Here is a 13,931-nt window from a genome sequence, read left to right as displayed (position 1 = left end):
GGGTTTCACCGTGTTAGCCAGGATGGTCTCGATCTCCTGACCTCGTGATCCGCCCGTCTCGGCCTCCCAAAGTGCTGGGATTACAGGCTTGAGCCACCGCGCCCGGCTTGGAAATTTTTTTGATTTTAGAAGGAATATACAGTGCCTGTATCATATATTACATATCATCCCCAGCAAGACACAACAATCGAATACATCAACATTTCTGCAGCAAAATGTTTGAATTTTCCTACCAAGTGAGATAAAGACCACAAATTGCCTAACATCAGTTCAGGTCAATTTTTGCTGTTAAATTAGATGCCAAAACTTGTTTCTGTTAGTTTTCAGAGATGTTTATAAATATGGAATTGTGGATAAAGAATAGTAGCCCTGTATCATCAACACTACTTTGCAGGTGAGGGAACAAGGCCCGGGATGTACCTATGACTTGCCCAAGGTCACAGTGCTAGAAAGAGCAGGCAGGTGGATTTGAACCCATGCACGCTGGCTCCAAAGGCAAGGGCATGTGAGCTACAGGTCGGGGAAACTGCAGATCTCAATTTGGAAATGGCTCTCTGGGTGCCAACAGCCTGGTCCTGGGCCCAGCTCACCTTCATGAAGCTGACATCCTCCGTCTTATCAAAGAGCAACTGCAGGGAGCCCAGCAGCTTCTTGGCCTCCTGCATGCGCTCCCCGAGATGCAGCGCCTGCGCTGCGTTCTCGCTGCAGAACTTGGCCTGGGCCTTGTCCAGGACCTCCACTGTCTGCCGCAGATCCTCGTCCAGCAGTTGGTGCAGTTTCTCGTACTGCAGCCGAACTTCCTCCTTCAGTTGGCTCACTTTCTCCTGTGAGTACAGGGGGTAGGAGTGGGCAGGCAGGTGAACACTGGAGACCTTTGGTTTCCCCCTCTTACCCATCTCACATCCTAGAACTCCAAGTTACCAGGCTGCCCCAGGCTCCCAGGGGCAAGGTCTGACCTGCCAGTTCCCCACTGGTAGCACAGGGCTCTGGGCCAGCATCCCTTGGCACCAGTGGGTATCCACGGACAGTTCACTGAATGACTGATGGAGTGGTTCTGGTGTAGAGCCACACAGTCAATCCTTAGTAAGGAACTCACCCAAAGCCCTGCACTCAAGCCACCCCCATCCCTCAGCATCGCCTTGGGCTTAGCTACCTCCACCAGGCGCTTGTCTGACTCGAGTTTGTACAGCTGGTCCTCAATGTCCTGCTCTCGCTCCTCCAGCCGGTCCTGCTGCTTCATGAGCATCTTCTGCAGGGACAGTTGGATGGGGGTATCAGAGGGGCTGTGGCTCCAACCCTGACCCATGCTTCCCTCTACACAACACATGCATCCTATGGATCCTTCGACCCGACGGCACCAAGCCTCTGCCACCCAGCCCCTCTGGCCCCCTCCAATCCCAGGGGCCTATTACCAGCTCTCCCCAGAATAGCTTCCCATGCATATTTATTTATTTATTATTTTTTTAGATGGAGTCTCATTCTGTTGCCCAGGCTGGAGTGCAGTGGTGCAATCTTGGCTCACTGTAACATCTGCCTCCCGGGTTCAAGTGATTCTCCTGCCTTAGCCTCCCAAGTAGCTGGGATTACAGGCGTGCGCCACAACGCCCAGCTAATTTTTTTGTAGTTTTAGTAGAGACGGGGTTTCACCATGTTGAGCAGGCTCATCTCAAACTAATGACCTCAAATGATCTGCCCACCTTGGCCTCCCAAAGTGCAGGGATTATGGGCGTGAGCCACCATGCCCAGCCCCCATGCATATTTAAACCCTGAGCTTTCGAGGCAAGGCTACACCAACCTCTGTTCTAAGCACTTTTCCTGTACAGATTTATCTAATCATCTCAGTAATGTCATAAGGTAAGTACTATCATTATTCTCATTTCACAGAAGAGGAAACTGAGGCCTAGAGAGGTTAAGTAATTTGTCCATGGTCATGCAGCTTGTAAATAGCAGAGCTTGGGCACAAACCCAGGTGATCTGGCAGCAGGGTCCACTCTTACCCAGTCTGTGCTGCCTCTCCCTGGGGAGCGTCATCTAAGAGATAAGTACCCTAAGATGCAGGGGGTCAAATTCCCTTCCAAAGCCACATGAGCCTCTGTCCCAGTCCAGAGATCTCACTTTATATTCGCCTTACATTAAGGGGCATCAAGCCTGCCACCCCCTCCCTTGTTCTTAAGACCAAGAGTTAGGACTCTGGAGTCCTGGCTAGCTCCCTCAGCCCCTCAGTGGGACCCAGGCAGAAAGGAGATTTGGGGTCTCCTAAGACCTCAGGCCAGGCTGCTGGAAGGTACTGGACCAAGCTGCCCTTCTCAGCTCATAATCTCCTGTCCCCACAACCCCTTCCCTGCCAGCCACTTCATCTCTCCTGCCCTCCTCCCACCAGATATGCCTCTTCAGACAGGCTCTCTCCCCTGCTCAAAAACTCTCTGTGACTCCCTGCTATCAACTACTTTAGCATGGCAATGAAGACTCTTTTACATCCTGACTCTTCCAGCCGGCTGGGCTGGTATCCTGTCCCCAACACTCCGCACATGGAAACTCCCTGCAGCTCTAAGTACATTCTTCTGCAGCCCACAGTGCCTCCTCCCTCCCCTGTCTATCCTTCAAGGCCCAACTTAAATCCCTACTCCTCTAGGAAACCTTCTATGACCCCCGCTCTGAGGCTGTGCAGGTCCCTCCCGGTCCTGGCTACGGGGTGGGGCTGTCCCACTCTGCCCTCCCTCTCAGGTTGTGCTGTCCAATATGGTAGCCACTAGTCATATGTGGCTATTTAAATCCAAGTTAACAAAAAATAAAAAATAAGGTCGGGCACTGTGGCTCATGCCTGTAATCCCAGCACTTTGGGAGGCCAAGGCGGGCGGATCACCTGAGGTCAGGAGTTTGAGACCAGCTTGACTAACATGGAGAAACCCAGTATCTACTAAAAATACAAAATCAGCTGGGCGGGGTGGTGCATGCCTGTAATCCCAACTACTCAGGAGGCTGAGGCAGAAGAACCTGGGAGGCGAAGGTTGTAGTGAGCCAAGATCGCACCATTGCACTCCAGCCTGGGCAACAAGAGCGAAAGTCTGTCTCAAAAAAAAAAAAAAAAAAAAGTTAAATATCAGTTCCTTATGCACCAGCCCCATTTCAAGTGGCCAGTACCTATGTATCACTAGTCTCAGATACTAAAGTTACAAAATGTTACCATCATGCAGAAGTTCTATTAGACAGCACTATTCTGGAGTCTTCTAATTGCCTCACAAACCATGGTCTCATCTGCCTACAAGACACAGGGCCTCTTAAGAACGGGGATTTGCTGCTGTCTTTCTCCACTTCCCTTCAGAGACAGGCCACACAAAGGCCTGGGCGGCTTGAGATGCATAACAAATTCACTCAATAAGCCCGCAGGTTCCACACACAAAATAAAATTCGCAAAGCAGCTCTGTGTAACCACAGACATTCACAGTAACTGTCACGCTGCAAAGAGTGCTTCTCTTTCTTCCTCTGTGGGGGCCTGAGAGTAGCCCTCCAGTTCAACGCCATGACTCGCACCCTAGTCACACCCAGCTGGCCCCCCGAAGACAAGCTGCCATCAATCCCTTCCTCATCCCACCAGCCCATTTTATGTAGGGGCAAACCAAGGCCCACCAGAGACTTCAGCCAGACCCCATTTTGTGTTGGAGGCTACTCTCGAAATAACCAGAACCCTGGGAGCAGGAGGAAGTGTGGGGGTGAGGCTTTCACCTCATAAGCTGGGTGCAAGGGGCCCACACACAACTTAACCTTTCAGTGACCCAGGACAGGACTTCTAAAAGAAACAGACCCGGGAGACCTTGCTCTGCCCCCAGAAGCGCCAAGAGGCACAGGAATCTGCTGCCAGCCCAAGGGGTCAGAGCCTGACAGCACACACAGCATGGGCGGGCAGGCACAGGGGCGCCCGGCACAAAGCTGCACATGCACATAAGAATACCTTGCCACCTGAGCCCCGAGCCCGCCTCAGGTATGCTGGCGGGCACAGCCACAGGTGCAAACGCACTTGACCCAACCCCCTCACAGGGAAGGTTGCACCTCCTTGGAGACCCCAGACAATGGCGAGAGGCCTGGCACGATGGCGAGGAGGCCAGGACACTCCAGGAACATCAGGCCCGCTGACCTCCCCTGGAACAATTGGCCCTCAAATTCTTTTTTTTTTTTTTTTTTTTTTTTTTTTTTGAGACGGAGTCTCGCTCTGTCGCCCAGGCTGGAGTGCAGTGGCCGGATCTCAGCTCACTGCAAGCTCTGCCTCCCGGGTTCACGCCATTCTCCGGCCTCAGCCTCCCGAGTAGCTGGGACTACAGGCGCCCGCCACCTCGCCCGGCTAGTTTTTTGTATTTCTTAATAGAGACGGGGTTTCACCGTGTTAGCCAGGATGGTCTCGATCTCCTGACCTCGTGATCCGCCCGTCTCGGCCTCCCAAAGTGCTGGGATTACAGGCTTGAGCCACCGCGCCCGGCCGAGGCCCTCAAATTCTTGCCTGCTGGCTGCCCCATGCCTACCCTCAGGAGGACAAGGTCCCCCTCAGGTACTCCTCAGAGTCCAGGTCACTCCCGCCATCCAGTGCTCAGGACATCTGAAAGGCCCTGCTGGCCCCACACATCTCGCACCATGGGCTTCCTGCATGGCTGCTTCTCCACGACCAAACTCACCAGGAGCTGGTTCAGGGCGGACCCAAGTGAGTCCCAGGGGAGGGGTAGGAAAGAGGCAGCTCCAAGGTCCCAGCGCAGCTTAAGGACAGGAGCGGAGCTGTCCACACCCACCCCGCAGGCTGGTGGGTGCCCCTTTGCCCCATCCCTTGCCGATGCCCAGGGAGTGACCCCTCAGGGCACAGCAGAGAGAGGGCCTTCCTGTCCAGTCCTGGGGGGGTGGGGCTCAGCCCCTTCCCTCTTCTTCCGGGCTTTCCTCAGTTTTCCCTGGCAGCACTTCTACCCTGGGAGCCAGCAGAGTCTTCCCGAGCTTCTCTGTCCTGGGCACTCTGGGTGGGACACCAGCCCAGGCCACACAGAGGCGTGGCCACAGTCCCTAGCAGGTGGGAGGGTTTCATTTCCCCCTCCTGCTGCAGAGGCCACTGGGCTCCTGTCTCTGCTGCAGGGGTTGGAGTGAGAGCAGGAAGGGGAAGGAGGCTGGCCAGGGGGTGCCAGTCAGAGAGGAGTTGGGGGGTTGCACTGGCCTGGCCTGCTCTACCTCAGGGCCAGTTCCTGCTACAGACAGCGCCTGGGAGAAGAGTGGGAGCTGCTGCCGCCTCAAGCCTGGGAAATTGGAAGGAAGATGGGAAATACCCGCCTGCTGTCCCCTTCACGACCCCACCCCAGTTCACCAAATGAGCAAATCAGGATGCCAAGACACTGGAAGATGCTGGAAGACAGGGAGCAGAGGAAGGAAGACCCGGAACCCCCACCACCAGCAGCCTCCTTTCCATCCCAACCCCCACCTGCCTCCCCAGGGAATGGCTAAGAGCCAATGCCCCATTTCCCACCTGAGAAAAACCCATAGCTGAGATTGGACCGGATTTCCCAGCTCAATTCAGAGCAAGTACTCTCCGCGCAGGCAGATGGGGCTGGGGGCACCTTACACACGCCACCGCACCCCCACACCCACCCCCCAGGGTGCGTGGCCTGGACTGCGCACACTGGAGCACGCAGGAGCAGAGCAGAGCAAAGTGGAACGTGGCCAGGGCTAGAAGCTCTGGAGGCCCCAGGCCTCCAGGGAGACGGGGACTAGGTGGGGCCCAGGGAGGACCTTCACACCCCCAGCCCTGCCTATCGGGCCTCAGGCCTTCGGTGGTCTGCCCGGAGCCTGTGAGGACAAAAGCATGAAGAATCAGGAGCCACCATTCCCACCCTCCACCACCTGGGCCACCACTCCTCAGCTTTACCGTTGCTCCCTCTGACTCCCCTCCCAGCCTGGAGCAGGGAACCCTGAGCCCCTACAGTCCTGCCCCAGGAAAGCCTCATGTCCCTCTGGAGCCTGACTGGCCACACCAGCTGCCATTTTTGATGCCAGACTAGACTGGGCAGACAGGTGAGGCTTGGGGACTCTAGTCTGTATAAAAGTTAATAAATAATAATAATAAAACCCTCAAGTCAACCTTGAAGAGAAACAACGTCAGGAGGAAACAGGGCCCCAGGGACCGGGAAAGAGGCAGTCTCTAGGTTTTCAGACAAGACCAGTGCTGGCTCCAAAAGCCCCTGTGGTGGTGGGAGAGGCAGAGCAGGGAGGGGCAAGAAGAGGGGGTTGGGCAGCCTCTTCCTGCTCAGGTCCCTGCCCGGTGACTCTCCGGCCAGCTCCAGCTCTGGCTCCAGCCCCCTCCTCAGAGCCACCCCATCCTAACCCTCCCCTACTCCTCCCCCTGGTCCCTGTCCCCATCTCTCCCTGGGTCTCTGGGCCCATAGCACTCTCCCCTTTCCTCAGAAAAGCTTCTGCCTGCCCTAAACCCCCTTTCCATGCCTCAAGCCTCTGCCTTGGGCTATCATGTGAACCCCAGACTGGGGAAACCACAGGCTGCAGAGGGAAGGGGCTCCAGGGCAGACACCAGGGCAAGGAGAGAGGCAGCGCCTCAGATGCGAGCCCGGCAGACCCCAGAGAGGTCTTCCCAGCTGCAGAGTGGAATTAGCTTTTGCCATGCAGAGAGCAGCGCTCTGGGGCAGCAGAACAAAGAGGCGAGAGAGAAAGCCCCCCTTTGTCTGGCTTTGAATGCCAGGCCAGCCGGGAAGGAAGGCTTTCCCAGAGCCAGGGAGGAGGCCAGCCAGGCCAGCCTGCTCAGCCCGGGGCAGGGGCCCAAGCCGGGCTTGCTCCGCCTCGCCAGACTGTGCCCAATACAACAGCACAGGACCCATTCGGCTCCTACCTCCAATACCCGCCACAGGCTCACTCCAAAGGGAAGCCCATCTTTCCCTCCTTTCCCCGACACCCCCACCACAGGGGGACGTCCCAGGACCCCTGACAAACTCACAGCCACCAAGCAAGGATCACCTGAGCAGGCACTCACAGAGCAGCACAGTAGTACTGCCAACTGTCAGGAAGGCACACTCAACTTCGACTCACAGGCACTCAGCAGGCCTGGTAGGCAGACACGGCCGCGCAACTAGAGACTGAAGTCAGGCACGCTGCGCCTTCTCAGAGACACCCATGTGAGATACAAAAAAATCAGTCACATCCAAGATACACGACCCAGATGTGCTGGCTACACATGCACACACACACACCTGCAGACAGACACGGACGTGCGGCCACCCAGGGCTGCAGGAGTCAGAGTAGTCAATATTGTGTGCATGACAGGTGCCCGGCCGTGTCAGCAGGATCCTGGGATGGGGGTGGGCAGCTGGGCCTCTGCCTGAGGCTCTGTTTCAGGGGCAACGGAGGAAGGCCAAGCCAGGGCCTCCTTCCACGAAGACTCGGGGTGGCCAGAGAAGGGGCCACATGATCTCACACCACACACACACATGTGTGCACACAAACACACACACCCCTGCAGGAGTATGGTCTGCTGTGGGGAGATGGAGCAGTGAGGTCTGCACTGCTGGAGTCAGGCTGCAGCCCCAGCCTCAGCACCAGCCCCAGTAGAGCCAGCCCTCACTCTTACTGCGTACTCAGAGACAGACAAATGGAGAGGAAACCCAGGATTCCCTCCAGGGTCTCAGGGTGACCCCTCCAGCCACCGGCAATGTGCGCAGGATCCCCTCACTCCAAGCAGGGGCAGATCCCACACTGGCCCAAGCAGTGGGATCTCCTCCCCCAGAGAACACCTCTTCTTGACTCTGAACCTCTGAGAATGCAAGGAACAGGGTCCTAGCAACCTGTTCAGCCTTGCTCTGGGACGCCAGGGACGATGCAGAGACACAACTATAACTGCACAAGACTCAAGCAGATACACCTGCATAGACACACACGCACCACATACCTGCAGGCCCCTCACACATGCAACCGGGCCTGCATTTGGGTCTTCTTTCCATGTCGTGGGGGGTCATGAGATAAGGACACCCCCCCCAGCTCCCACCAGTCCCTCATTGCTTTAGATGAACTCCTGAACCTGGGGTCCAGGAGGGGTCTGACCACTCAGGATTGCCAGGACTGAGCCCACCTGGATGTTCAAATCTTGGGCCCTTAGCTTCCCCACAACCTCATGGGAGAGCACATTTAGGATCTAGGCACATCCTAGAGAATGGTCTCAGGACCATCCAGTGAGTATTCAGGCCTCAGGGCAATGTGGCTGACACACTGGCTTCCCAAGGGAAGATTAGGGCAACAACCCGCTTGGGCCTGATTCTGAGAGTCCCCCTTGTAGTCCCCCAGGATGGATGGAGGCCCTGCTCGCCCTCCTGCTGGGTCCCTGCTCTAAGCCATGGCCCATGTACACCTGTGGATGCTGTGAGTATGTGATGGTGAGGCCACCAGGGAGGGATTAATCTGGGTTTCCTATTTCTAGCCAATTGACAGGCATGTCAGCAATCCCCCTGGGAGGGCAGAAGAGGATGCACAAGAAGCAGAGCCTAGATTTTAACGCAAGTGCCAGGTCTCTGTGCTTCTGCCCCTGTATCCTGGGGAATTCTGTGGCCCTCGCCCACAATACCAGCAAAGGCCGTTTAAGGCAGACTCCCTCCAGCCAGGGAAAAGGGGCCAAGGAAAAGAGCTCCACCCACTGCCCCTGTTTGGCCTACAGAGAGTGCAGAGGGTTCTTCCATTCAGGTTCCTATGGCTCACCCCCTCCTCTCCCTCCTGGGAGGGCAGGCAGGGCCCCTATTTCTCCATATTCAATAAGTCAAACTCACAGTTGAGTGACACTGGGCTACTGAAGGGTTTCCAACCCCAGTGGCCTGGGGCACCAGAAAGAATCAGGGGCCTCAGGAGGAGGAACCTGGAGAAAGATGGGGCTCAGGCTGCCACTGCAGGGCACAGCTGCTGAACGCACAGAATTGCACATCTGGCCCTGATGCAACCCACTACTTCTGAGCCTGCCCACACCAGGCACAAGAAAGCACGTGCACACGCACACACACGCACGCGCACGCACACACACGTACACACACCCTGTGGAGTTGTCGACAAAGTTCAGTGCCTGCTTCCATCCAATCCACGAGTCTGGAGATGAGGGGTCTACTGGGGGGTACCCCAGGGAATACTCTGCATGCACATGCCACCCACCCACCCCTGCCTGCGCCCCAAACTGTAGAGATGGGAGACAGGTGCATTGGAGGGCGAAGCACACAGTCTCAAAGACACTCAAAAATACAGACACCTAAAGCTATCCTCCTACACCAAGTCAGGTGTAATTATGTTTTCTCTCCCACCCCAATTAAAGACATCCCTAGCACTCAGACCAGCTACAGCAGCACTGTGGGTGCGAGCAGGCATCTGCACATCGCCCAGGTTACTGCCCCTCCCCTGTTCCTTTCAGCCACATCTCCTTTCCCCTCCTCTCATTTTCCACTGCCAATCCCAGGACAGAACTGGACAGCCCTCCTTTCTCCTGCCTCTGCACTTTTCCTGGCCTCCTCCCCCAGCCCTTCCATCTTTATTAATAGCAGCAGCTTCCCAATACTGGGGAAAGTGTGGGCTGTGCCTGCCCTGAACTGGGGTGGAGGACACAGCGGGTGGAGGACACACTTCCTTTAAGAAACCAGAGGCCTATCCTGGCACACAAACCCAAGGCTAGTCCATCCGATTGGAAACTAATTATACAGTAAATCGTATTTGCTGTCCCCGCCCCAGCCTGTGGTGGCCCTCCTGCCTTTTGTTGGTCGTATGTGTATGTTTTTTAATTGCTAAACAGTGACTCATTCTGACTGGTCCCCCCACACAGGAAACAGCCCCATCTCCAATCATGCCCTGAACAGAGCTTCCTCATACCCAGCCTCCCCACTGGCCTCCACTAACCTCCAGGGATCCCCACCCAGAGACACTCCCAGTCCCACCAGAGCACAGCCTAGCCCCCAGATATCACACCCAGGCCTCAGGCCCCAGGTCCCAGGCCCCAAGGTGGGGCTTCAGAGAGGACTCCTCGGTGTCAGACCAACCCCTTCCTTTCGGTATGACTCAACCCTGAAAGCCAGAGGACTGGGGAGGGACCTAGGAGGAGCCCCCTCCACTGAAGGGGACGGAAGTATTGCCTCAGTCCAGCTCCAAAACTAGGCCCAGAGGCCTGAGGGGGGAGGCGGTTTGACATTGGCCGCGGCCGCAGGGTGTATACAATGGGAGGGAACGCGGTTCTGTAATCACCCAGCCGGCAGCCCAGGGGAGCCAGCTGCCTGAAACCAGATTTCAAGGCGGCTCAACCTTAAACCCACAGGATTCTTTTTCCGTCTTCCACTTCCCCTCCCCAAATGTGGGAGGGCGGCGAGAGGGTTGGGCTAGGCGAGAGGGCCAGGATGATGAAGACACATACTTGAAGGTTTGTTCATGCGGCCCGTGCGACACACAGGCAAGGGCAGCGATTCTCACACAGGGAGAGCCGGCTCTCGGGAGGAATCCAAATAGCGGAGCCGCTGTCCGGGCCTCGCTGGCTGCCCAGGCCCTGTCCAGAGAGATGGCCGGAGTTCTGCTCTCCCTCCGGAAGCTCCCCCCACCCCCCCAATGTGTTTCCAATAGCGCTGAAAACTAACATGGCTGCTTTTGTTTACTTCCTCATTGGTATGCCAGCATCATGGATCATGTCAGCCACAGCAGCGGCACCGGGACACTCATTACATAAACAGCAGCTGGAGAGGCAGGACCGGGGTCACTGCCTCGGTGACTTCCCGTAGGGCCTACAGCAACAAGGCTGGGGGAGGGAGCTGCGCACCACAGAAAAGCAACACCCAGACTCTACCCCTGACGGTCCCACACCCCAATCCCATAAAGCACTCAGAAAACGGACCCTGTGAGCACAGGTGCGAGAATGTACCAAGTAGCGACCCGGGGCCCTTCTTCCCAGGACCCTGTCCCCAAACTTTCAGAGAAGAGTTTGGCCAGGGGTTACTGGCCTGATGTCACAAGAGTCAGCCTGTCGGGATGGGTGGTCCCCGGGCGGGAGGGAGGGAGGAAGGGACTGTGTGTGTCTGTGTGTGTGCGCGCGCGCGCGCGTGTAGGGTACTTGCCCGGATTTCATTCCTTCGGATCTCCACGTCGCACACCGAGTGTCCCTGATGCGCGCCGCTGTAGTAGCAGCAGTACTGGCACACGGCCACCTGCTCGGCCTCGCAGTGGTAGAGGCGGTAGGCGTTGTGCTGCGGGCAGCTCCAGGCCCGCACGTCGTCCGCCTCCACCAGGAGGTGCCCGCGGGCGGTGGAGGGCTGCTGCAGGTGCGTCTGCACGTGGGACTGGCAGCAGGGCGCCTCGCAGCGCAGGCAGACCTTCTGGGCGGGCAGCGGGGGGCCGCGGCGGCAGAACACGCAGTGCAGCGCCGCCGGCGGCTTCTCCACGTGCAGGGCGTTGAACTTCTCCACGATGTTGGTGAGCTTCAGGTTCTTCTCCAGGCCCGGCTTCTGGTTGTAGGCCTGGTTGCACTCTGGGCAGCGCACGAGGCCGCTGTCCTTAGCCCACGCCTCGCCGATGCAGCCCCGGCAGAAGTTGTGTTTGCACGGCAGCTGCACTGGCTCCACGAAGACGTGCAGGCAGATGGGGCAGATGAGCTCCTCCTCGAAGCAGTTCTTCCAATTCTCCGCCATGGCGGCCGCGGGCAGGGGGGCCGGGGTAGGCCTCCCCGACTCCCCAGCCCCGGGGGTCCGTCCAGAGCCGCTGTAGGCCCACCGAGCCCCGAGCTCCGGCCCCAGCCGGCCCCGACGGTCGCTCAGTCAGCAGCGCCTTCCGCGTGCCCGCCCCCCGGAGGAGGGAGCCGCGGTCCTCACGCCGCGCGCGCAGCCGGCTGCGTCTCCTCCTCCTCCCGAGCGCCTAGCGGGAGGCGGCGGACTGCGCCAGGGCCGCGACCGGGGCTCCAGCCCTGGAGGGGAGCTCCGGGGTCCAAATTCCATATAAGAGGCCGCCTCCCCGTCGGCGCGGCTAGGGCAGTGGCGGCCCGCGGCCTGCGCTCGGCCCCGCGGCTGACATTGGGGCGCGCCCCGCAGTAGACGGAGCCTGGGAGCAGCACACTTCCTCCGGCGGCGGCAGCAGCTGCGGCTCCTGCCTGGCTCGTCGGCGCCGCGCCTCCCTCGCGAGGGCCGGGGTCTGGGGTCCGCGGGGCCAGGAGGCTAGGGTGGCCGCACCGAGGGCTGCTAGATCCGGACGGGGCGGGAGGGGCGGGCCGGCGGTCCCTGGGCCACGGTGCGGGCGTCCCCCGGCTGGCTGGCCGGGCGCGGGCTGCGGGGCGCGGGCGGGCCGACTCCGGGGCGCTGCGTGCGCGCAGGGGCAGTCATTCAGATGAAATTCCAGTCCCCGGCCAGAGACACCAGCCCGCCTCTGCCTTCCTCCTCCCTTCACAAATAGAAACGGAAGGGGGAGGGAGAGAAGTGGAAAAAAAGGCAACCGGCGAGGGAGGGAGGGAGAAGCCCCGGCGGCGCTCGGGCCTGACCCCCGGGCGGCTACTTCTGCGCTCCCCCGAGGCCCGGAGCCCCCGCCGCGAAGAGACCCCGCGCGCCCGTCTCCGCGCTGGGCGGGCGCCCGGGCTCTGCTGAGGAAAACAAGGATTGATCAAACTAGAAAGGAATTTTTCTCAACTGCTAATGAACAGGAGGCTCGGCTCCCGGCCCTCCCCTCCCCTCCCCCGGCCCTCCCCCTTCGCCCCCCCGGCCCCCTCCCCCCCACTTTTCTTTTCTTCTCGGCCTCTGCTCGGGCCTGGAAGGCTCGGGGCTGCGGTCGGAGCCAGCCTGCGGCGGCGGGGCCAGGCCGAGCCACCTCCCTCAGTGCCCAGCCATCTTGGGCTCCGCGGCGGCGGCCGGGGTCTGGGCGCACTCGCTGAGGGGCCCGCGGCGTCCTCTAGCTCCTTTTTCTTTTTTTTTTTTTTGGTGAGATTTTTTTTTTCCACGGGGAGGGCTGGCGGCCTCCAACAAATTAGGAGAGAGGGGAGAAAACGCGAAGTCCCGATTTCTCTCCACCTCTGCTCCACCCACCCCGGTCCTGTCCAAAAAATAAAAAAAAGATGAGAATTGGAAGAAGTCGGCAGAAAGGCAAGCGCCCGCGGTCCCCGGCTGCTGCCCAGGCGACGCGTCCGGGGCGGGCCCGCGCCCGTTGCTCGGTCCGAGGTCCGTCTGTCTGCCCGCTGCTTCTCAAGAGAGGGGAGGGCGCTTCGGGCAAGGTCTCCGCAGCGGCTGTCGCCTCAGAGCTTTATCGTCAGATCAAAAAAGAAAAAAGAGGAAGAAAAAATCCCAACCCCAACACTCTCATCACAGCCACCTTCAGCCATCTTGCGCTTATTATTATTATTTCAGGAATAATCTGTTTAATAAAAATACCTGCGTATCCAGCCCCTCCCCCGCGTCCTGGGGTCCCCGCCCCCTTTTAATAATAATCTCGATAATAAAAACGATCGGCTGGCCGGGCAGTCCGCGGCGGCCCTTTCCTGCCTCGACTTGCTCGAGCCCGGCTCTCCCCACGGGAAGGGGCGCCGCGGGGTGGGGGTGCGTCCCCGTCGCCTGCGCCAGGAGGAAAGGGCGCCCTCGCCGCCGCCGCCGCGAGGAAGGCGGACGGCTGAGAAGCCGCGGCCCACGGGACCAGCTGGAGGGGCACTCAGGGGTCCCAGCGCCCCCGCCACGGCCCGGCCTGGGAGTCCGCAGCCGGCCGTATACAATGGGTTCGGAGCAGAGCGGGGCAGGCAGGGTGGGGAAGCGAGAGAGCTGGGGGCTGCAGCGAGCCGAGCTCCCGGGCTGGGGCGGAAGGAGACGGGGGGGTGGTGTCCCTACATCAAGGCCAGTCCCGCTACTCGGGAAGGGGGCGGAGAGTCGCGGCGGGGGGGCGAAGAGAAAGCGGCAGGCGGCGCCTTTAATCAGCACCCGCAGGTTCTGCCCACC

At 59.0% G+C, this 13,931-nt stretch overlaps 1 protein-coding gene across 2 annotated transcripts in view; it reads right to left on the bottom strand.

The window, feature by feature from the left end:
* TRIM8 (tripartite motif containing 8) overlaps positions 1 to 13,723 on the bottom strand; it is a 16,674-nt gene extending 2,951 nt beyond the window's left edge. The window contains exons 1-3 of one of the 2 annotated variants that reach the window (XM_025395647.1): positions 11,088 to 13,723; positions 1,154 to 1,249; positions 591 to 824 (exon numbers count right to left, since the gene is read on the bottom strand). In XM_025395647.1, the coding sequence (XP_025251432.1) occupies positions 591 to 824; positions 1,154 to 1,249; positions 11,088 to 11,657 (900 nt within the window). In that variant the 5' untranslated portion in view covers positions 11,658 to 13,723. The remainder of the gene's footprint in view (positions 1 to 590; positions 825 to 1,153; positions 1,250 to 11,087) is intronic. The other variant, XM_025395648.1, reaches the window with a different exon arrangement.
* Between the last annotated feature and the right edge of the window lie 208 nt (positions 13,724 to 13,931).

This window comes from Theropithecus gelada, chromosome 9, assembly GCF_003255815.1.
Source record: "Theropithecus gelada isolate Dixy chromosome 9, Tgel_1.0, whole genome shotgun sequence".
In the NCBI taxonomy this organism is placed as follows: domain Eukaryota; kingdom Metazoa; phylum Chordata; class Mammalia; order Primates; family Cercopithecidae; genus Theropithecus; species Theropithecus gelada.
The sequence above is the reverse complement of the archived record's forward strand: the minus strand, read 5'-3'. Positions and strand labels throughout refer to the sequence as shown.